The 25,041-nt window shown below is 43.2% G+C and overlaps 1 protein-coding gene across 1 annotated transcript in view; it reads right to left on the bottom strand.

Moving 5' to 3' along the window:
- LOC309559853 (torsin-1A-like) overlaps window positions 1-25,041 on the bottom strand; it is a gene marked incomplete at its 5' end in the record, with an annotated part of 113,808 nt that overhangs the window by 67,358 nt on the left and 21,409 nt on the right. Inside the window, one exon of the mRNA XM_082263279.1 lies at window positions 8,255-8,430. Coding sequence (XP_082119405.1) covers window positions 8,255-8,430 — 176 coding nt within the window. The remainder of the gene's footprint in view (window positions 1-8,254; window positions 8,431-25,041) is intronic.

Below are 25,041 nucleotides of genomic sequence, written 5' to 3'. Positions count from 1 at the left end.
TCATCTTGTTGGTACATGAGTTGTTGTAATATGATAGTGTGGGAATTTAGTCTCCTCATCTGATTGGATGGCATTACAAAGACCATCAGTGGTATTCTAAATATCCTCCATGCAGACCCCCAGGTCTTTTTTATGCTTATATGTCTTTTCTATGCCTTTAACATAGTGTTCAAAATCATCTTTTGTAGGTAGAGACTTCATGTAGGCCTGGAGGGACCGCATGTGTGATTCTATGTCCCATCCTTACCCGGAGCATAGTGAGGTCTGGGTTAGGCTCTGGGATCTGCAAGTGAGCCCTGCTGCACCCTCTGAAGACGGAGAACGGCCGCGGGTGCTCCACTGTAGTGTGGTTGCTGAGTCAGAGCAGGCCAGAGAGGAAGGCTCCGGCGCCATTTTGGATGTCGACTGCTGTCTGCCCGAGACCGAGGATCGGATGAAGAAGTAGCACAGATAAGTACCAGGGTGGCCCCCTCCAGTCTTCTTCGGGTCCTTGGGTTGGATCCTGCCCATGTTATGTGGTTTGGGAGTCCGGTGGAGAAGAGTAAAGCCCCATGGAAGCTGTCCGTACCGGAAGCTGTAGAGGAACACGTCCTATAGCTCCATGCGCCAAGCCCCCCCGCTAGTCATTTTAAATGGGATTTGACTTGTTTTTTGTTTTTCTTTGGAAATTTCATTTTTGCTGCAGCATGTTTTTTTGCATGCTACAAATGCGTCACTTTACAGGCAGACTAAGAGGACTGCCCAGGCGCTATATTTAAAGGAATTTTTAATTTTTATTGTTGCACATTATGCATAATAATAATCACTGCTCCTGCAAAAACAATAGTTTAAATAATTATGGGCAGGTTAGAACATTTCCCCTGTTCGGGAGTTCTGCTGCGAACCAGAAAAGGGGTGTTCTGCCCATCCTTACCTACCACACACTAGTGAAGTATTAGTATAGGGTACAGCAGGGCACAGCCTAGGGTTCACATTCACATAGGGTCTCGAAAGATGTTAGTTAGGAAACTGACTATCGCATTTTGAGAGACCTTTAACGTTTAAAGGTTTTTATAGTTACAAAAACTTGGCAAAAGGTCATCTTTTATAAGTTACCAAACAATTGGGCAATATATTGTGATTTTGTGCATTAAAATTCAAAAAAGTTTTTTTTTCCCCAAAAAATTGCGTTTAAAAAAATCGCTGCGCAAATATCGTATGACAAAAAAAATTGCAACATCCACCACTTTATTCTGCAGGGCCTCTGCTTTAAAAATATAAATACTGTTTCAGGGTTCAAAATAATTTTCTAGCAAAACAAATTAATTTTTTCATGTAAACAAAAAGTGTCAGAAAAGGCTAATGGTTAGAAGAGTGGGTGATGTGTGGCTTAAGCTTCTAATGTTGGGCATAAAATGCCAGGACTGTTCAAACAACCCCCAAATTACCCCTTTTTAGGAAAGTAGACACCGCAAGCTATTTGCTGAGAAGCATTTTGAGTCCATGGAATATTTATTTCTTTAGCCACAAGTTTCTGGAAAAAAACATTTTTTTTTCTTTTTACACAAAGTTGTCACTTAAATGATATGTTGCTCACACATGTTATGGGTGTATGTGGAATTACACCCAAAATACATTCTGCTGCTTCTCCCAGGGGCGCAACTATAGGTGTTGCAATTGCAATTGCAACTGGGCTCCATGCTCCAGGGGGCCTGTGCAGCTCCCCTGTAACCTGGATAGGAGGGGCGGCGGAGGCAACATGTAGATGTAGCACCCTCCTAGGTGGGTGCTGTGAAAAGCATATGGGTGGCCCTGACTGCTTATCAGGGGAGCCTTAATTGTTCAGCTAGGCTGTCATGTGTTCTCAGGTGTGCATGTTGAGCTTGGGAGTCTCCCCACTGTGTCCAATGAGGGCTCTCATTGGACAGTGGAGGAAACCTAACCAATAGCACACCAGGCCTTGTATCTATCCCAGAGGGCAGATTATGCCGCAATGCATCCTGGGATGGGGTATAAGTCTGAGGGGAGCACATGACAGGGGGTTTTGGCGGGAAGCAGAGTCCCGGGAGGAAGGTGACATCTGTCTCTCCTCCTTGGCGGTCAGCCTAGAGGACAGAAGGTTGAGCTGAGCTGCAGAGAGGGATCCAGTGTGCTGAGGACCGTGCGGAGCTGTTAGGGCCGGAGTTTCCAAGAAAGCAGAGTCGTGAGTACTGTAAACTGCCCCGGGGTCTGCCTAGGATAGGAGACCACTCCAGGAAGGTAGCTAACCGGGAGGAAGCTTAGAAAGGGGATGCCAGAGTCTAAGCCCTGAAGAGAATTCTGTGAGAGGGGCTGCCGGTGCGGGCCCTGAAGTATTAAGAGTTGCAGCAAGGTTTACAAGTAGCTACCTCAGCCAGGAAGGCTAAAGGAAGCAGTACAAAGGACTTTTGAGTCACAAGGAAGTGTCAGAAGTCAGTTCAAGTCCACAGACAGCAAGTTAGAGTTAACTTGCGCCAAGGGGCATTGACCGGCATTCAGCCAGCGTTAAGTCAGCGTCAAGAGGCATTTTTCTCAGAGTCCCATTCTATTGTGTATAGTCGAGCCAGAGGCGTATCCCACTCATTCCCTTCTCCCATCCAAGTTCCAAAAATAAATACAAAAACCAAAGATGCCAGACTGTTTCTTGTCTCAGTGTTCACACTTGTAGAACATGCTTAAATGTGCTGTTGTTATTGGCGGTAACCCTGGCAGACTCACATCCAGCACAATGGCTGGGAAGTCTGCTAGATAGAGAAATCACGGTTCTCCTTTTTCCTCCTGTAGCTGCAGCAGGAAAATGAAGGAGGTTCTTCTGTATGCTGTCCCCACCACTCCTCCTATCCAGTTCACTTGTGTTCTGCTGTCTCTGGGCCCCTGTGTGCTCCCCTGGTCCCCCCCCTCCCCACTGTGCTCCCTTCCCTCTCCTGCCGGCTGCTGCAGGGGATGTGTCACAATAGAGAACCAGGAAGGGGTCGTTAAATATGTAATTTACCAGCTCTGAATGGACAGAGTCTTAGCCAGTGACATAGTAAAAAAAATAAAATAAAAAATAATACAATTAAAGTACCAAAAAATAAAACCTACTGACACCAGTGGGTGAAATTCCAGGATCGCAAAGGTCACACTTGCGACTGGGCCCTGGCTGTGGGGGGCCCCAAGATGGCAGGAAGCTGGGCCCACTGCAGAACTTGTGAAAGGGTCCCATTGCGGGACCGTAATAAAGGGCCCCGCAACGAGAGTAAAGGGCCCCAGGATCAGGGGGAAGAGCCCCAGGCTTGAAGGGAAGGGCCCCAGCCAGAGGTCCGGGGGGGCTCTTCATGGTTTCTTGCACTGGGGCTCTGAAGGTTCAAATTACGCCTCTGGCTTCTGCTAATTATGGGGATACCACTTTTGGGCAGTCTAGCCGCGTTACAGGACCCCGAAAACCAATCACCGCCTTCAGGCTTTCTAAGGGCATAAATTGCTTATTTCACTTCCTTTCTACCTATCACAGTTTCGGAGGCCCTGAAATGTCAAGATGGCACAACCCCCCCCCCCCCTCCTTAAATTACCCCTTTTCGGAAAGTAGACACCCCAAATATTTGCTGAGAGGCATGGTGAGTATTTTGCAGATATCAGTTTTTGGCAATTTTTTGGGGAAAATGAAGAAAGAAAAGGAAAATGTATTTTTTCTCTTCTCTTTTTCAATTTTCAAAACCTTGTGACAACAAGCGAGATCTACAAAATACTCAACATGCCTCTCGAAAAATAGCTTGGGGTGTCTACATTCCAAAAAGGGGTCATTTGGAGGGGTTGGTGCTATCTTGGCATTTCAGGGCCTCCGAAAATTTGATAGTGTTTTCAAACACTTGTGACGAAAAAATTAAACATTCAGTGGGCTCAACATGCCTCTCAGCAAATTCCTTGAGATGTCCATTTTCCAAAAAGGGGTAATTTTTTTTTGGGGGGGGGGGTTGTACTGCCTTGCCATTTTAGCACCACAAGAAATGAGATAGGCAGTCAGAAAGTAAAAGCTGCGTAAATTCTAGTATATATACCATAGTTTGGTATATAACTCGCTATAACTTGCGCAAACCAATAAATATATGATTGGTATTTTTTTTTACTAAAGACATGTAGCTGGTAGCATTTTGGTCTACATATATGACAAAATTTCAGTTTATTGTATATTTTTTATAACAAAAAGTAGAAATTGTTTTTTTTTTTCAAATTTTCGGTCTTTTTTCATTTATCTCGCAAAAAAAAAAAAAAAAAATCCCAGTGGTCCTCAAATACCACCAAAAAAAAGCTCTATTTGTGGGAAAAAAAGGACATACATTTTGTTTGGGTACAGAGTTGCATGACCACGCAATTACCAGCTAAAGTAGCGCAGTGCCTAATTGCAAAAAATGCTCTGGTCAGGAAGGGAGTGTAATCTTCCGAAGGTCATAAACACCTCTGCTGCACTAGGACAGTGGCTTATGGTCTACAACATTCTGGTCTACAACATTCTGGTCTACAACATTCTGCTACCTGCTACTTGTTCCTGGGCTTCATCTCCTTTTGCTGTCCTGCTATCTGACCACACTTGAACTCTGCCAGAACCAACCCCTAGCTTGCTCTTTGACCACATCCCTGCCTGATCCTTCTGCTTACCAGTCCCAACGCCAGCCTGAACCTGACTATTCTGCCTGCTGCTCTGTACTGCACACTGTGCAGCCACTGCACGCATGCGCCCTCCAAAAACATTTTTCTTTCCCCCACCTCATGCTATTTAGATTTGAAAAAATAAAATAATCACTAATCATAGAGAAATTTAGGGATGTTGGAAACTAAACACTGAGAGAAAAATAATTTTTGCAATTTATTGCCACCCCTAGCCACAGCTAGAATAAAACAAAGTGGCAGGAGGTTGGAAGAGGACCATGACCTCTGTGTAGAAGGTAAACATTTGAGGGCTCTTATTAAAGGGAGGCCCGGAGCAGGAGTGGAGCAATAGCATAGGGCCAGCATGACTAGGTGGACAGGGGAGTGGTAGGGGTTAAGTCAGGAACAAGTTAGACAGTGGGGTCATGGGGGGGGAGCTAAGTTGTGGAGTTTAGAGTCAGGGGGAGGTGGGGCTGGCAGGCAGGAAGAGGTGGGATCTGCTGGGGGGCGCCAAAATCCCCTCACTCGGCAGAAGAAGCGTCCCTCCCTCCCTATTGTTTGAACTCTATTTGTTGGGTCCTTGGTGGGGGTTTGTTCTTTTCTTTGTTTTTTGACGGGTTTGCCTGGGATGTCGTGGCAGCTGTGGCGTCTTTTTGTTGGTCTTTGCTGGCAGTTGCAAGAACCTTTAAGTCAAGATAATGGTTCGGGACCCACTGGTGGTAGGTTCCCTCTGGTGCGTTAGAGTTGAGCTCAGTTTGACTGGAAGGTAAAATGGGGACACTGCGGGTAGAGTGTTGTCTCAGAGCTGGAGTTTTGCGGCTGGAGGCCTAGTATGTTTAAGTGGGCCCGCAGTGTAGTATTTATCTGAATATTAAAATGGGGGGCCTCAAAGACCAACAAAAGCTTTAACTGTTTTGACGTTTCTGTTTTAAGGAATGTTTTTTCCTTTATGTTAATTTATGTTAATTTATTTTGAAATTGGTTAATAAAAGGGCTGCTATGGCCAATTTTATTCCACTTACGGTGTCGTCTCGATTATTGGGATAAGGTAAAGGTGAAAGGGTGTAAGTGGGTTGTGGGTTGGCCTTTCAGCCAGGTTCATAGTGACATCTGTTCTACGCTAGTCAAGTAAACCCTTCATAAAAAATATACATAAGCTGCTCTTTCTAAAAATTCTAGTTCCATAGCTCTTATGCTGATGCACTGGCTTTAATACCATTTGAATCACTGAAGTGCAACAATTAAGCAAATTAGTGAAGTCAGAGTAATCCGAAGTCTATATTTGCATACATGCTCCGGGTCACAGGCTCATACACAAACAAAAGGGTAAGTATGACAGCCAAGCGTTTAGAATTTTCAGAAATAGAGCTCACTAGTTACTTACCTGCCAGCTTCCAGCGTCTAGTGCCTTTCTAGTGCCTCCTTTATCTTTTTTTGGCCACGTCATGTAACAGCTCCTTCTATTTAAACTTGAACAGTACAGAATGTCACAGTTAAAACATAGCCTTAATAAGCTCCCTGAGCTATCAAAGTTGTTTTGGTTATTGTCTTAGCAATGCACCCCAGCCTGATCTCCACAGCAACTGCAGCACAGACACTGCCACTCCCACAGCCTCAGTTTCCACTATACCCACAGCGTCTGCTGCTCCTTGGCTCCATCCACAATCTTCAAAGCACCTCCACTGCACCTGGAGCCTCCATTTCTGTTCAGCTGCCCTGCAGCCTCCATGGTGCCCACAGCCTCAACTGCCTTCGCATCTCTCACTGCATTACAGCCTCGGCTGTGCCACCTCTGCACCCGCAGCCCCAGTCTCCACTGAGCCATCCCTGCACGTACATAGTTACAAAGTTAGTCTGGTTTAGAAAAGACACAAGTCCATCTAGTTCAACCAATAACTTGCATTCAACCACTTGCATCCTTCAAATGCACTTCTGCCCCTTGGCACCAATCCTCTTACAAGTACCTGTTGGGTGACCTGGGGGTAGCCAGCTGCTAAGCCCAAACTCAAAGGAGGGGTCCCCTGGCAGACCACCAGTTACCTCTAAAACTCCACTTACATGGGAAGAAGTTGCACAGAAGGGAGTGGGGTTCACATACTGGTTTGTGACACCAGTGGCATCTCTATGTTTTCCTTATCACAGGTTTTCTTTAGGAATGTGGGAAAAAAAGGGGGAAGCCTTTCGAGGCCCCCATTTACCTCATGGGATCGCGTCGTCAGCAATTTTAACATTTCTTGTTATATTGTATTTGCAATTGCTTACTCAACTAGAGACAGTAAAACTGATCTTTTATTATTAAAACTTGGAAGTGTCTATTTACTCAGTATGTCAGAACCCATAGTGTCAGTTGGGTTGGAAGGAACTCAGGGTCAACAAAGTGAGGAGGATCTGAACATACTCAGCAACCCCTGTAGGGGCAGTGCTACAGGGGCTTATTCTAATTGGTCAGTTAAGGTCATGTGACAAAGAAGATTCTGGAAAGGTCAGTAGGTCAGGTAGGGATTGGACAATTAGGGTCAGATGACATTTCAGAACCATCTGGAAGGCCTTTTAGGCCTATTTAAGGAGCTGCTTTCCCAGGGCTTTCTGCCAGTTGCCAGAGAAGAGACAGCCCAAGGAGCTCCCTACCCCCCTCCCTCGCCCCCCTCTGTCGCGGCCAGTTTATGTGGTGGTTCTTTGATATAGTAAATTAAAGGAATTGGTTAAAGATCAATGCTGAATCATCTTGAATCTGAGTGGCTGGGCTGAGTATAGCCAGTTTTAATCCAAAATGTTGTTTTAGTCTATGCATGTTTGCTAGTCATTACCTTATGCCTTCGATCCCATATATGTTTTGAAACAGCATTGTGGTAGTAGGTTGGACCGAAAATTAGGCTTTGACTTTTTGATCTGCTTTAAAGAGCAACTTAAAATATTTTTCCACAGACTGCAAACAGGCAGGCTATTATTGCAGAAGAGACATGCAATGTCTGTTCTGTGATAAAATATACCTAACTGCCTGGCAACGCACTGACACCTTTGCTGCCATTGTGCAATGTGCTCGGTGTTCAGTGTGATCCTGTGCCTTTAAGGAGGGGTGGGCTCCCTCTAATCACCTGTCCTCCATCTATCCCATTAGAATGCATGTGCTCCCATTGCGGAGACTCTTTAAATTGTAGAGTTAGGGACTGCAGACAACAGGGTGCCTTGTCGGGGCCTGCAGCTTAGGCATGTATTTGCAAATGTGTGCAACCAAACCCCTGTTTTTAACGCATACTGTTAGACAGGTCAATTCGGTTGGTAGCTGGCTGGTTGGTAAGTTGTGACTGGAAATCTCTTTGTTTTTCTTGACTAACTGCCTGCTCGCAGTCTTCTGTAGCATATAAACTGAGCTGTGCATGTGCAGTTCAGTTTACATTGCTGGCACGGTCCCTGTGTGCTAGCATGATGGACTACTGCACATCACATCATTCCGTGCTGGCTAATAGAGATGCCGGAAGACCAGAATGCAGGGAGAAGATGCCGGCAAAGCTCCCGGACTGTTAGAGAGGAGGTAAGTAAAGTGTCTTTAGTTCCACTTTAAGTAGCTTATTATAAATAAATTGAAAAAGAATCCTCTGTATGAAGAGATTTTTTTCTTTTTCTTTGGTACCTGAGGAAAATGAAGATAGCTTTACGGTACGACACGCCATCAATCTGATCATAATAGTCCAGGAACGGCTTGATTGCGTCAATAAGTCCTGGATGTAACTTGTCCATCTCGTCAAAAATGAATATGGATCGAGGACAGATGGTGACGTTTCCAATAATCCATGACTGTATCTGATCCTGAAAGAATAAAAAAGACCTTGGGTATTAATATAGGACTGTATCAACATAAAGCTGTATCATATAAATTCTATATAGGTAAGGATTACAGATATCGTAAAGTGATTGTAAAGTCTTGTTTAAAAAAAAAATAACGAACATGTTCTACCATTCACCGCTCTCCACTCATGGGCTCCTTCCTGCATGCGTTTTATTGTTTTTTTTTTGATTATAAACTTTTATTGAAAAATATATTCAATACAAGCAGTATAGTAAATGTAAAATTTACATAAAGGTGTTTCATCAATAAAATATTTCAAGTAATAGGCATGTGAAAAAAAAACATACAAACGATAAAAAAGAAACAATAAATAAACAAAATATAAAATGTATATCCGTTCTTGATGGTAATATAGCGTTGTAAGAAAGATAAAATATCCAAGAGTAGAGTGAGCAAGTTATCAGAATATGTGGGAAATCGTCAATATGTAGATTACCTCTTTCGCCTCAGTGAGAGGCGTCCAACTAACAGAAACCATGGACATGGTGTGGTGGAAAACAGAGACATCAAGTAATTGTACAGACAACATATGTTGATTGGTTAAGTTGATGTGATATTCATGTGGTTAGGGAACATTTGTATATGTACCAAGGAGTCCATTTTTGATCAAATTTGATCTTAGTGTTTGTGATGGTGTGATGGTATTGTTCCATTAGTCTTATATCTTCTATTCTACTGATGACCTGATCAAAGGGTATGAAAGTTTCCTTCCAGTGTTTGGAGATAACCCATAGCATTGCGATGCAAATGGTATGTGTTAGGCGTGTGAGGTCTGTGGTAATTTCTGGAATATTTTTGAAAAGTAGACATTGCAGGTGCAAGAGTGGAAATTTACATCCTGTAACTCTCTCTATTAGATTGAATACTTCCTGCCAGACATTTTTAATTTTGGGGCATTCCCAGAAAATATGTATCAGAGAGCCCACTTCATTACAACCTCTGAAACAATTTGGGGAGATCTCGGGGTAGAATTTATTCAATTTTTTGGGGGTATAATACCATCTTGTGAATATTTTAATAGCCGTTTCCCTCACTCCTAGGGATTTGGTTGTCTTACACATATTTATCCACATGTCTCGCCAGTCGGCTATTGATATAGCAGTCTGTAGTTCCGACTCCCATTTAACCATGTAACCAAGTTTTGTATCTGGATCACAATTGTTAAGTGAGGAATATATTGTAGAGATATGTCCCCTACTTGAGAGATCTTTTAGACAAATATGTTCATATGTGCTGAGAGGAGATCCTGAAGGCTTAGGGTAGTGTGATTCAAAGAAGTTTTTGATAAGGTCATAATTGAGCTTTTCCGATAGTGGGATATTTTTGGTGTGTAGTAACGACTCAAAAGAGAGGAAAGTCCCACCATCATATAAGTCTAGTAATGAAGTCAAATTATTACCGGACCACCATGCGAATCTCTCAGGGGAAATAAATGCTTCAGAAAATCTGGGGTTTCCCAAAAAGGAGGTGCCGAGAGGGGGATGAGATGCGAAGGACCATTTTTTGATGACAAGTCTCCACATCCTGAGAGCGTCAGAAACGATTTTATTACGGGAGGAGATTTTGCGTATAGGGACTGTGTGGTCCCATAGTAGCCCTGCTAAGTGGTATGGAGCGACTGAGTTTTCCTCAAAGTTAATCCAAGGTAGATCTGAGGAACGATCGTGCCAATGGGCAATTTGGGCCAATCTACTACTAATATAGTAAAACCATATATTAGGAAGGCCCAGACCTCCAGTACGTTGGTGATGATATAGTATGCTCGCTGCATACCTGGGTTTTTTGTTGCCCCAAACGAATTTATTGATTATAGATTGTAACTTGGTGATGTATGCTTTGGTAAGGTAAATGGGAAGCGCACGGAACAGGTATATAAATTTGGGAAGAATGGTCATTTTGATCGCTGTGATCTTACCTAGAAAAGATAGTTGGTATGAGGACCACATTTGGAGCATACCTCGTATCTTGGCAAGCAACGGAGGATAGTTGGATTGAAAAATAGAATTGTAATGTTTATTAAGTTGTATTCCCAGATATGAAATCTTCTCGGAGGCCCAGACAAACGGGAAAAGGGTCTTCAGATGTAGGGTGTCGGACTCTGAGAAGTTAATTGGTAGGGCTACCGATTTGGATAAATTGATGCTAAGACCTGAGATTCCTGCAAAGCTTTCTAAAGTATTCAATAGATTGGGTAATGTGGTGAAAGGGTCTGGTATGTACATGAGAGCGTCATCAGCATATAAGTTTAGTTTGAATGTCTCGGAGTTCTTTTTATATCCTGAAATTCCAGTATGTCTTTTAATCGCAATCGAGAGCGGTTCGATGGCAAGGGCAAATAGAAGTGGTGATAAGGGGCAGCCCTGTCTTGTGCCCCTGCCCAAAGGGAAGAAAGATGAGTTACAGCCCGGGATCTTAATTCTCGTTTTAGGATTTTTATATAGAGCAGAAAAGCCATTTAGAAACTCATTAGAGAAGCCGAATCTGGGTAGTAATTTTCCAAGATAGCTCCAAGTGACACTGTCAAAAGCTTTGTGTATGTCCAGTCCTAATAGTACCAATTGTTTTTTAGATAAATTTGCATCTTGTATAATGTTGCATGCAAGTCGAATGTTATCCGTAATTTGACGGTTGGGGATAAATCCTGACTGCGATGATGAGATGAGTTTTGGGATAATTTGGGATAATCTAGAAGCGAGGATTTTACTGAATAATTTAAGGTCGTTATTAATAATCGAAATTGGCCTAAAGTTTTGGGGGCTAGAAAGATCCTTGTTCGGTTTGGGGAGAAGAGTCATGTTTGCTAGGGACATTTCTTCTGGGAAGTCGTTGCCCTTAAGTATGTGATTAAAGAGTATTGTAAGTTTAGGGGATAGAATAGGAGTAAACTTTTTATAGTATGAAGCACTGAAGCCATCTGGGCCCGGTGCAGATGAATTACGAAGGGATTTAATCATATTAGTTACTTCAGCTTCTGTAATGGGGGCATTTAACTGCTCTATATCCAAGGGAGAGAGTGATGGGATAGGGATTTCATCAAACCAGATTTGAGAGTGTATTGGTGTGGCGTCAGAGGGGGAGGAAAGTAGTGTAGAATAAAATTTTTCAAAAATGCTCAAAACCTCCTTAGGATGAGAAGTGGTCATTCCTGATGATGTATTTAATTTATATACGTGTGGAGGTTTTAACGTTTGGTTCAATTTCCTTGCCAGCATTGTGGAAGCGGTGTTACCATATAGTAGGAATTTGGATCTTGAGTGTCTGAGGGATTTCTCTGCATTATCTGAGAGAATGTTATTTAATTCTATTCTCTTTTGGTCAATTAATAGCCTGGTGGATTGATCATGTAATGTAATATGATTTCTATACAATAATTGTAATTCCTTGGTGAGATCTTGAATCTTAGCGGTACGTGCACGGTTTTTTCTAACTGCTAACGAGATTAATTTACCTCTTATATAGGCCTTGTGAGTAACCCATGTGTTTGGGATTGAGGTGTCCACAGTAGGGTTTAATCTAAAAAATTCGGATATGGAATCGGAGAGTTCCTGAGAGTCTATCGGATTGGCTAATAGGGAGTCATTAAGTCTCCATGAGAAGGGAGTAGGGGAGAGACCTATTCCTGATGTGTCATATAGTACCATATGGTGGTCCGACCACACGCATGGAACAATGCTAGCAGAGATCGAATTGGCTAAGACCACTTGTGAGCAATAAATGTAGTCAGTCCTAGCTGAAGAATTGTGCGGGTTAGAGTAGAACGTAAACTCTTTGGAGCCCATATTAAGACACCTCCATGTATCTACTAACTGTAAGTTATTGAGTCTACGCTCCAAGGATCTGGGGAACGTCTTGGAAGTCGAGTTTGGGTTGCTCCTATCCATGGTGGGATGAGAGACCATATTGAAGTCACCGCCTAGGATAATGTGGGAAGAGTGATGTCTTTCCAATATGTTAAAAAAATCTGAGAAAAATTTAACTGTGGCTCCATTAGGGGCATATATATTAGCTATTGTTAATTCCTTTCCCATAATGCGTCCCTTAATTATTATAAAGCGACTTTCTGTGTCTCTATATACTTCTTGGACATCCAGCGGGAAGGAATTATGAACGAATATTGCTACACCTCTACTTTTAGAGGAGTGTGTGGTATAAAAGGCCTGGTTATATGTCTTATGGAAGTATTTGGGGTGATTGTGTTCAGCAAAATGCGTCTCTTGGAGCAACAGGATTTTGGCGTCCAAACGCTTGAACTGGTGAAAAGCTTTCCTGCGTTTATTAGGGGAATTAAATCCCTGCACGTTATGTGAGACTATTCTAATGGTCATTTTGAGGCGAGAAAGTGGAGTTTGCTATGGTGGGGTTTTAGGGTGATCGAGGTGTCTAAGAACCCATCCGTGGAGTTCAAAATTTGGAAGGGCCGTGGAGTAAGTGAGGGCGGACCCGGGGGATGAAGGTCTAGGATGTGTAACTCAGGGACATCCTGTGTCCGGAAAAGGTTAACCCAAGCACATGTTAATAAAAGGCATTCTGGATAACTGTAGGTATTGAAATGTCTGTGGATATACATTAATAAATATGAAAAACTCAAAAAAGCAAAACTATAAAGGTCAAAGTTTAACAAGTAAGATAAACCATGGATCAGTAAACCGTTAAGGTACTGATAAAAGAGTAACATAAATGAAGGATAAACTCCTTCTAAACAGGCGACCGAGAGCCAGCAGCAGAGCAGAAGGAGAATCGGCCCATAACCGGAAATCAGAAAGGGCCTGACCTCCCCGCGACCACCAGTGGCCACCGGTCGACTGAGTGGGTACAACATGTACAAGCACGGGACCTCATTTAGGCCTCTTGAAGGATCCCTTCGAGGAAAGAAGGGAACAAAATTAGTGCAATGTCTGGTTATAGGTGGTTCTAAAAGAACCTAAAGGGAGCAACATCGAGAAAAATCCAACAAAGATAGGGAGAATAAGAGGGTTGGGGGGGGAGGGATGCGGGTGTGGAAGGGAGGGGGGGAGGGGGAGGGAAGGAGGGAAAAGGATCAAAAAGCATACATTTTGGTAGTATATAAATCCATAACAATTATATTTCCTTCATATGAATTCAAGATCTTGTGGAAAAATATAAGGAGCATTAAAAAAAAGAAGGAAAAAAAATGGAAAAAATAACTTGCGGATTAGGATGAGAACACCAAAAGATCTTGATAGATGTTAGGAGCAAAGATTGATTGGAGTCAATGATCTTCAGATGAGGATTCCTTGCAGTTCAGGATTTGACCATTAGGTGTCTCCCTTTGTCCACTGAACAGTGAATAGTGCTGTGGAGTATATTGGTACTGCATGGGAAAAAATTAAAAGGAAATGGGGAAAAGAGGACGGGGAAGAAAAGAGAAAATATGAGGGATTAAAATAAAGAAAGTACGTCAGATAAATCTCATGCTTAATGTTTTTTTGAGGAATCTCCAAGTATAATTCCGCAAAATTCTTGATTCCTAAGAATCAGATGATGTGAAAAATAGCAGAAAGCCTCAGATCCTGTCATTACGTGGTCTTCTGTTTCCTCTTCTAGAAGCCGGGGTTTGCCAAAGCGGTGAAGGTCTAGGAGCAGGGGGGGGTGAGGGGTTAGAAGAGGGATCCATCAGTCCTAGCTTAATAAGGACTTCACGACCCTCTGGGATATTAGTAGCCACGTACGTGGAACCATTGTGAGGGATTACAAGCTTAAACGGGAAACCCCATTTATAACGTATACGTGCAACTTGTAGGATTGTCGTGATTTCTTTTAGATTGCGTCTTCTCTCCAGTGTAGCCTGTGAGATATCCGGGAAAATCTGAATTTTATTGCCGTCGATAAGGATATTTGGGGTGTTCCTCGCAGCCCTGAGGATTTCCTCCTTGGTCAGGAAGTCCTTCATACATAAGATAATATCCCTTGGTGGTTTATCAGCAGGAGGTTTTGGACGGAGGGCACGGTGGATTCTATCACAAGAGAACTGGGACTCCATTACTTCAGGCAAAAGCGATTTAAACAGGCGATTTACTGTGGGTATGAGATCGGTATAGGTTTCAGGGATCCCCCTTAACCTCAAATTATTACGCCTGTTGCGATTGTCCAAATCCTCCACATGTGCCCGCAGCTGGTTAAATTCTGAGCTTAACAGCTCATGATCTCTGCTCAGCTCCCTGTAAGCTAGGGACAACTCATCATGCTTTGCCTCCAGCCTGTCTGTTCTTCCTCCAAGGGCAGAGATCTCCTGTGTAAGGGTGGTCTCTGTCTTGTGGAGCTCAGCCTGGAACTTTGCCATCAGCTTAGTGCACATAATTTCAAGGCTATTATCAAGGTCTTGTTTTGTGAGGGGAGCAGGGTACTCACAGTTTGCAGGGGTCAAGGAAGTCTTAGGAGCTGAGGTCTGTATGTTGCTGCCGACATGCACAGGAGGAGGAGGAGGGGTAGCGCCATCTTGCTCCATGTTAAACTTCTCCCGGGCTCTTAGGAGGTAGTGGGTGAGGGACTTCTGAGGAGTCTTGCGTTTTTTCCTCTTGCAGGAAGACATGCACAGGAACTGTGGCTGCCAGGGGGTGATCTTTGCAGGAGTTTCGGCGGTGGTATATAGCCCCTGTAGCCGGGATCACGGCCAGAGTGAGTGGAGCAGCAAGTTCAAGCCGCCATCCGTCCCGCGCCTCGCATGCGCCGTTTTATTGTTTTTTTAATACTCGTGTATATTTTTAAAAGTTAAACAAAGCCTTAAAAACTTTATTACACCATCTGGAGCCTTCTTTTATTCTATAACCCACGGATGGAGGTTACATAGTGTGACAGGAAGTCAGGTAAATCTGGGAATGTAGTCACTGAGAGGAGACACATTCCCACCTGCTTAGAAAGTCCATTAATTAATTTAGGGTGTTGGCTACAGAGCTAGCCAGCAGGAAGTTGAAAGGCCTTCACCTGTTCAGAATGAGGGAGTTAAGGCTCTATAATTTGTTCAGAGAAAGTCCTATTCCTTGCTGCCTCCAGAAGCTGTGTCCTGAAGCCATGTGGGCTGGGAGCAGGAGGACAGTCAGCGTGTGCCTCCCGACAGGATGTGTGGGCCTGGGAGAAGACCCCCCGGAGTGATGTGTGCCCGGGACGGTAACCAAGGGTGAATACGTCTCAAAGGTGAGAAGACGAACTGTTGATGTGAAAGAAACAAAGGACTGTGTTGCCCTGTGAAGCTATTATAAATGGACTATTGAGTGTCCGCTGGAGGACAAGGAAGTCTGCCCGACGGTAGGTTGGAGACAGACACTTAGGCAGGTTCCAGTTGTGAGAAGGTAGCCGCCCACAGAGGCAAGGATTTATTTTCTGTTTTATTTTATTTTGGATGTTTTGCTGCATACAGCCTGGTGAAGAAAACACCATTTAATAAACCACACTGTTTGTTTGCAAGCACTTGTCGGCTACCTCTCTGGGAAAACGCACCCCCCAAGGGGTCATCCACACCCGCCACCGAGCTAATCCCTTACAATAGTTACATAGTTAGTGAGGCTGAAAAAAGACACAAGTCCATCCAGTTCAACCTATGATGTGTGTGTGTGTTTGCTTTTAACCGTACATTGTATACCCCTGTATGTTGTGGTCTTTAAGGTGTCCATCCAATAGTTTTTTGAAACTATCAATGCTCCCCGCTGATACGACTGCTTGCGGAAGAGAATTCCACATACTTACCGCTCTTACAGTGAAGAACCCCTTACGCACTTTAAGGTTAAACCGCCTTTCCTCAAGTTTTAGTGAGTGGCCACGTGTCTTATTGTATCTCCTTTCTCTGAATAGTTTGTTCCTTATGCTAGGGTCGCCAGTACAGTATTTGTACATTGATATCATATCCCCCCTCAATCGTCTCTTGTCCAGAGAGAATAGGTTCAGTGCTTGTAGTCTTTCCTCATAGCTGATGTCCTCCATTCCCCTAATTATTTTTGTTGCCCTTCTCTGGACTTTCTCCAGTTCCAGCACATCCTTCCTGAGGACCGGTGCCCAGAACTGGACAGCATACTCCAGATGTGGCCGGACCAGAGTCTTGTAGAGTGGAAGAATAATCTCTTTATTTCTGGAGTGAATCCCCTTTTTTATACAACCCAGTATTCTGTTGGCTTTGCTTGCGGCGGCTTGGCATTGCATGCCACTGCCAAGCCTGTTGTCTACCAGTACCCCCAGGTCCCTTTCCATCCTAGACTCACCCAGAGGTTCCCCCCCTAGTGAGTAGCTTGCTTTCTGGTTTCTGGCCCCCAAGTGCATTACTTCACATTTTTCTACATTAAATCTCATCTGCCATGTAGTTGCCCACCCCGTTATTTTGTTCAGGTCTGCTTGCAAGATTTCCACATCCTGCATAGAAGATATTGGCATGCCTAATTTAGTATCATCTGCAAATACTGAGATTGTACTAGATATCCCCTCCTCAAGATCATTTATGAATAAATTAAACAGGATTGGTCCCAGGACAGAACCCTGGGGGACCCCACTTTCCACACCTACCCAATCCGAGTACTCCCCATTAATCACCACCCTCTGTACTCTACCCTGGAGCCAGTTCTCTATCCAGGTACTCACCTTATGGTCCATACCTATCTTCCTTAGTTTGTACAGTAAGCGTTTGTGGGGAACGGTGTCAAAGGCCTTTGCAAAGTCCAGATACACCACATCCACAGGCTTACCTTTATCTAAGTGGCAGCTCACTTCATCGTAGAAGGTTAATAGATTGGTTTGGCATGAACGATTTTTCATGAATCCATGCTGATTACTACTTATAATACCGTTTTCATTACTAAAGTCTTGTATGTGGTCCCTTATCATCCCCTCCAAAATTTTGCAGACTACTGATGTTAGGCTGACCGGCCTATAGTTACCCGGGATATATCTCGGCCCCTTTTTAAATATTGGTACCACGTTGGCTTTTTTCCAATCAGCTGGCACCATACCCGTCTGTAAACTATCCTTAAAGATCAAGAATAATGGTCTGGCAATCACCTGGCTGAGCTCATTAAGAATCCTTGGGTGCAAGCCATCCGGTCCCGGGGATTTATTTATGTTAAGTTTCTCTAGTTTAGCTCTAAGTCTATCCTCTGTTAGCCATGGCAGCACTTCCTGAGGTGTATTATTTAGTTCGGCCTTACAAGCGGGGTTCGTGTAGCCCCCCGATTCCTTTGTGAAGACTGAAGAAAAGAAATTATTTAACACTTCCGCCTTTTCTCTGTCCTCAGTGGCCATATTTCCTTTGTCATCTTTTATGGGGCCAATGTGTTCTGGCCTCGCTTTCTTACTGTTTATATACTTAAAGAACTTCTTGGGGTTCTTTTTACTCTCCTCCGCTATATGTCTCTCGTGTTCTATTTTAGCCGCCCTGATTTCGTCTTTACATTTCTTATTACACTCTTTGTAGTGCTTAAATGCTGTCAATGACCCCTCACTCTTGTATTTTTTGAAGGCCTTTTCTTTAGCTCTAATATACATTTTTATGTTGGAGTTTAGCCACCCAGGGTTTAGTTTTGCTCTTTTAAATGTATTTCCCTGTGGAATGCACTGGCCCACCCCCTTGTTAAGTATGCTCTTGAAGCACTCCCATTTTTCCTCCGTGTTCTTTGTTCCCAGGGTTCTATCCCATTTGATATTTTCTAGCAGCGAGCGCAGTTTAGGGAAATTGGCTCTTTTGAAATTCAGTGTCCTTATATTACCCTTGTGTTTCCTATTACTGTAATTAATACTGAAACCAATTGACCTATGGTCACTGTTCCCTAAGTTGTCCCGTATTTCTATATACGTGAGCAGGTCTGTATTGTTGGTAATCAGTAGGTCAAGTACCGCATTGTTTCTTGTCGGTGCATTCACCATCTGACCCATGAAATTGTCCTGCAAAACATTTAGGAACTGCCGAGCCTTGGCTGAATGCGCGGTTCCTTCTGCCCAGTCTATATCAGGATAATTAAAGTCCCCCATTATAATGACATTTCCCATCCTTGCTGCCAATCCTATCTGTAACATGAGGTCCGCCTCACCCTCCTCCCTCTGGTTGGGGGGCCTATAGCATACGCCCAATATTACCTTCCCCACCGTGCCTTTCCTTTGAAGCTCTACCCATAGGGATTCTGCCTCGTCCATAGCTCCATTATTAATATCATCCCTCATATTTACCTGTATACTGTTCTTAATATACAAACATACCCCTCCCCCTTTTTTACCCTCTCTATCTCTGCGATAAAGGGAATACCCCTGAATGGTCGCCATCCAGTCATGAGAGCTGTCAAACCAAGTCTCAGTTATCCCCACAAAATCTAAGTCCCCCTCAAACATCAGCAGCTCCAGCTCTCCCATCTTGTTGGCCAGGCTTCTGGCATTGGTATACAAGCCTCGTAATTTTGATGTTTTTAGGCTGCTCTCTTGATTTTTTCCCCGTACCCACCCTGGGTATAACTAGGAGGTGACAGTCCGGAGTATTGGGGCACTGCATCCCTCAACTGAACCTACCTCAGCGGAACCTATCCTGGTCCAGGTGGCCAAAGAAGCGGTACCCGGTCTTAATACTATATGGTATATAAGACCCATTCTATCTGGTGAGTGTGTTATTTTGCTACCTTCCACGGTGGAAACAAGTATCAGCACCTGACCGTTTGGAAGTTGAGCACAGAGCACCTGCACTTTATTTGCACTCAAGAAATACCTGCCTAATTTGCACTTCAAGTCACCCATGAACCTAATTTTTATGAGGATTTTCATGAACTCTTTTTGAGCACTGATTGAATACTCATTACAGTAATAATTGCACTTCCAATCACTGATGAACTTTGCTTTTTTGATTTTTACAAGCCCTTTTTTTATGAATTTCTCTGAACTATGCACTGATATGTTATTCAGCCTTATTTATTGTAGTAATTTTATGTTTTATTGAGCACCTTGTTTTCATTATTATTCAACACCTTATCAAGAACCATAGAGTTATCCAAAAATGTGCTATTATTATTTATTGCATATGTGCTGCATTTCATGTTATTGTTTAGGTGCACCCATCTCATATGATTATTTTGTATTTTATAGATTTTTCTCACTATTAGCACACCCAGCACTTTAGAGTGTTTATAAATTATCTAACTATGCACTATTAGCACTTTTAGGATTATCTACAGTACAGTAACTCAGGCTTATTTATTACAACTGCTACCCACCCTTTTGGTATTGCAATCTTGCACCTTTATCTAGCCTCAATTATACTCACAGCAAGCGCTATAGCTAGCCCCTGTATTTGTGGCTATATTCAATTATATCCCTACCCTCTCTATAGCAGCTGCATTTGATGTATATTTAAATTTGAATACCTTCTATTTTAACCCATTGGCACGGGGGATATACTATTAAGTATATATACCCTCTATGTTATACTTATCTCCTCTGTGCAGTTGGTTTTGCACAGAGTGTCCTGGATCTTCCTCTTCTCGGGTCCCTCTTCTCTACTCCTGGCCCCTCCTATGGAGTTCCCCCACAGCAAGCAGCTTGCTATGGGGGCACCCGAGCTGAGTCACAGCTCCCTGTGTCCATTCAGATATGGAGCTGCCGTTTAGCCCCGCCCCCCTCTCTCTCCTGGCCTTGGGGACAATTCAAAAGGGACAGTTTGCAGTAAATAAAAAAATTATGACAATGGCATCCATTTTATTAACATATACAGTGGGGATCGAAAGTTTGGGCACTCCAGGTAAAAATTTGCATTAATGTGCATAAAGAAGCCAAGGAAAAATGGAAAAATCTCCAAAAGGCATCAAATTACAGATTAGACATTCTTATAATATGTCAACAAAAGTTAGATTTTATTTCCATCATTTACACTTTCAAAATAACAGAAAACAAAAAAATGGTGTCTGCAAAAGTTTGGGCACCCTGCAGATTTAATATCTTGTACTGCCCCCTTTGGCAAGTATCACAGCTTGTAAACACTTTGTAGCCAGCCAAGAGTTTGTTTGAGGTATCTTTGCCCATTCTTCCTTACAAAAGTCTTCCAGTTCTTTGAGATTTCTGGGCTGTCTGTCACACACTGCTCTTTTAAGGTCTATCCATAGATTTTCAATAATGTTGAGGTCAGGAGATTGTGAAGGCCATGGCAAAACCTTCAGTTTACGCCTATTGATGTAATCCCCGGTGGATTTCGAGGTGTGTTTAGGATCATTATCCATTTGTAGAAGCCATCCTCTCTTTAACTTAAGCTTTTTCACAGATGGCATCAAGTTACCATCCAAAATTTGCTGAATTTTTATTGAATCCATTTTTCCTTCTACTCGTGAGATGTTCCCTGTTCCACTGGCTGCAATACAACCCCAAAGCATGATTGATCCACCCCCATGCTTAACAGTTGGACAGAGGTTCTTTTCATTAAATTCTGTGCCCCTTCTTCTCCAAACGTACCTTTGCTCATTTCGGTCACAAAGTTCAATTTTAACCTCATCGATCCACAGAACTTGTTTCCAAAATGCATCAGGCTTGTCTATATGTTCATTTGCAAAGTTCAAACGCTGATTTTTGTGGTGAGGACGTAGAAGAGGTTTTCTTCTGATGACTCTTCCATGAAGACCATATTTGTAAAAGTATCTCTTTATAGTGGAATAGTGTACCACAACTCCAGTGTCTGCCAGATCTTTCTGGAGGGATCAAACAGTCAACAGGGATCAAACAGTCAAACGTGGGTTTTGAATTGATAACACGGAGCGTAGAATAATTGTAATACCGACTTGGTTACAAAACACACACTCACCCCGCGCTAGACTCACAATTCAAGATAATATAGGAGATAAGTAAATGTGACCTCAAAGGTCTCAGCAGCTGTTTTAGTAAAAATGATTTATAAAAGGTGTAATCAAAAAACCAAAAAAACTCGGTCCAATCAACCACACAAACAGCGCTAACAGATGAATGGATAAATATTAGGATCTATATTCTCAACAGGCAAAGGTGTGATAAAACACAAATGTCCGTATAGCAGTCCAAATTGGTTACGGGAAAGGGTGTGAAGGAACTTGGATACACCACAATTCGACCAAACACCGGTGCTCCCCCCCTCTCCTCAGAAACTCACCAGATGATTGGTAAAACAAGGCTTCCTCATAAGTGAATTCAAATCACCAACAGAACCTCTTCACCTTCCACCAACTTGGATCTCCTCTCATATCCTATTAGCCTTCATATGTCACTCCATTCATGATGGCATGTAAAATGAAGAATGAGGGACATATAGTGTAATACCGCAAGGTTTATTGATTAAAAACACACCAATATGGCCCCACTCCCCTCCAGATGTCTACTTACAATTTCATATCTGAATGAAGGCACTTCTTCTCGGAAGAAGTCTTGGTGACGAAACGTCAGGGCATGTGTGCGCGGTTGCCTTGTGAACATATTGACGCCTGGCTAAATTAAGGAATAGTCATCATGCGTTTATATATGCAAATTTTGAATGCCTTCATTCAGATATGAAATTGTAAGTAGACATCTGGAGGGGAGTGGGGCCATATTGGTGTGTTTTTAATCAATAAACCTTGCGGTATTACACTATATGTCCCTCATTCTTCATTTTACATGCCATCATGAATGGAGTGACATATGAAGGCTAATAGGATATGAGAGGAGATCCAAGTTGGTGGAAGGTGAAGAGGTTCTGTTGGTGATTTGAATTCACTTATGAGGAAGCCCTGTTTTACCAATCATCTGGTGAGTTCCTGAGGAGAGGGGGGGAGCACCGGTGTTTGGTCGAATTGTGGTGTATCCAAGTTCCTTCACACCCTTTCCCGTAACCAATTTGGACTGCTATACGGACATTTGTGTTTTATCACACCTTTGCCTGTTGAGAATATAGATCCTAATATTTATCCATTCATCTGTTAGCGCTGTTTGTGTGGTTGATTGGACCGAGTTTTTGTGGGTTTTGAATTGTTTTTCTTACAATCCTGCGAGCTGTTCTGTCTGATATTTTTCTTGGTCTTCCAGATCTTGCTTTAACTTCCACTGTTCCTGATGACTGCCATTTCTTAATTACATTCCGAACAGAGGATATTGACATCTGAAAACGCTGTGCTATCTTCTTATAGCCTTCTCCAGCTTTGTGAGCGTCAACTATTTTCAGTTTCAGTTTTCTAGACAACTGCTTAGAAGATCCCATGGTGCTGATTGTTGGGGCAAGGTCAGATGAGTCTGGGCATTTAAAACCTTTGAGATTGACATCACCTGGTCTTCCCAGACGATGATTGAGAACAATCCATGACACTGGCAGGTCTCAGCCTTGCAAAGGGGGCAGTGCATGCTATAAATTCTGCAGGGTGCCCAAACTTTTGCAGATGTAATTTTTTTGTTTTCTCTCTAATTTTTAAAGTGTCAATGATGGAAATAAAATCTAACTTTTGTTGACATATTATAAGAATGTCTAATCTGTAATTTGATGCCTTTTGGAGATTTTTCCATCTTTCCTTGGCTTTAGGGATGGCCTTGCGGTTCGCCCAGCGCTCGGTTCACGGCAAATTTTGCTTATTCGCTACCCGCCAAATTTGCGAACACATGGTGTTTTTCGCGGTGGCCATATTAGTTTACATTGGTGAGAACTTTGACCCATGACACAGCCGTCAGGTGAAACGGGACAGCCAATTAAAACATTTCAGCACATGGACAGTCCCCCTACCCTATAAATAGACCTGAGCTGTCGGCCATTTCACATTCCGCTTTTTGCCAGTGTAGGGAGAGGTCTGCTGTGCTTATCAGGGAGAGATTGCCAGACACAAATATCTCTGTGAAGATCCACAAAAGTCCTTTTCAGGGCTGGTATTTCGGTATAGGTCTACTAGTATCTTCTCAGGTTAGGGGCAGGTATCCATTCTGTGCTTTAGGGGCAGTTAGAAATCGGCATCTGCAGTGACACAAATCGCTTTGTTAATGTCCACAAAAGTAATTTAAAGGGCTGCAATGTCGGTATAGGTATATTACAGTCTCTTCAGTATAGGGTCAGGTATCCAGTCTGTGCTTTAGGGGCAGTTAGAGATCGGCATCTGCAGTGACACAAATCGCTCTGTTAATGTCCACAAAAGTAATTTAAAGGGCTGCAAATTTTTTGGTATTGCTGTGCAGTGCACTAAAAAGGGGGGGGGGGATAATCCACAGTATAATATACTTTGTAGAAAGCATATTATAGTGGATTAGTAGTATTATTGTGCACTGTGTAGCACTGTGACAGGTGTGGTAACTGAGCATTGCTGCAGCAATACAACAAACAGTGCCAAACTCCCTGGCCAATTTTTTCAACAACTGATGTGATAGACCAGTGGCCCCCCAATACCACATATTGAAGTGGGGTGTTATCTGAGTATACTTTTACGAGTGTATTTGTGTCCTGCAACAATATTGACTCTTTTGCTGAGTTAAGTCTGATACACACAGTGCCAAACTCCCTGGCCAATTTTTTCAACAACTTGTGTGATAGACCAGTGGCCCCCCAATACCACATATTGAAGTGGGGTGTTATTTAACAGTATTCTTTTCTAAGAGTGTATTTTAGTCCTGCAAAAATTTGGCCTCTCTTGCTGTGTTGACTGTGCTACACACAGTGACAACAGTTACTAGCCAATTATTTGTAGAACTGTTGTAATAAACCAGTGGCCCCCCAATACCATATATTGAAATGGGGTGTTATTTAAAAGTATTCTTTTCTAAGAATGTATTTTAGTCCTGCAAAAATATGGCCTCTCTTGCTGTGTTGACTGTGCTACACACAGTGACAACAGTTACTGGCCAATTATTTGTAGAACTGGTGTGATAAACCTGTGGCACCCCAATACCACATATTGAAGCGGGGTGTTATCTACCTTTTTCCAGATATACTGCGATTCTCTAGAGACTTTTGTCACAGGGTAATTAAAAACATGACAGGCAGAGGAAGAGGCAGACACGTACGCAGGGGTGGTGGGGTAGGGCAGGAGCAGTAGGCCGGAGCCAAACTGTGAATTTTCAAAAGCCGCATGCAATTACGTCAAAGGACGCACCAGACTTGGTTGAGTGGCTCACTTAACCTTCCTCTTCTGCACCCTCCTCATCCTCTCTATCTGCACCCTCTTCACTCTCTGCTGTGTGCACCCCCACACCACCACCACCACATACCCTCCGCTTGAGTCACTGGAATTATTTTCCGATCCATCACAAGACATTTGCGATGTGCAGCCATTGTTGGAATCGGATCAGGAGGAGGTAGCAACAGCCGGCATTTAGCAGTCTGACGACAGTACCCAGATCAGCCCAAGTAGGTTGGTCCCCGCTGTTGCTGCCTACTCCGAGATCTCGAATGTTAGTGGTGGGGAAGGTGACGTGGATGATGACGAGTCTATGGAGGTCACGTGGCCACAAGAGAGGAAGAGGAAGGAAGTTTAGAGGGAGAGACGGACCGCCAGATAGGGAGGAGAGGCAGGCAGAACTTGCATTGCACAAGAGGTACAAAGCAGACTGCAAATGTATCAGGAGCGAGCCATCAACCATGTACAGTCACATCTGGCGCTCCCAGGACGCCGGCACATGGCTCCGCAGTGTGG

The sequence above is a fragment of the Pelophylax lessonae genome (assembly GCF_965119305.1).
Source record: "Pelophylax lessonae genome assembly, chromosome: 7".
Taxonomy (NCBI): Eukaryota; Metazoa; Chordata; class Amphibia; order Anura; family Ranidae; genus Pelophylax; species Pelophylax lessonae.
This window is presented reverse-complemented; position numbering and strand designations above follow the sequence as displayed.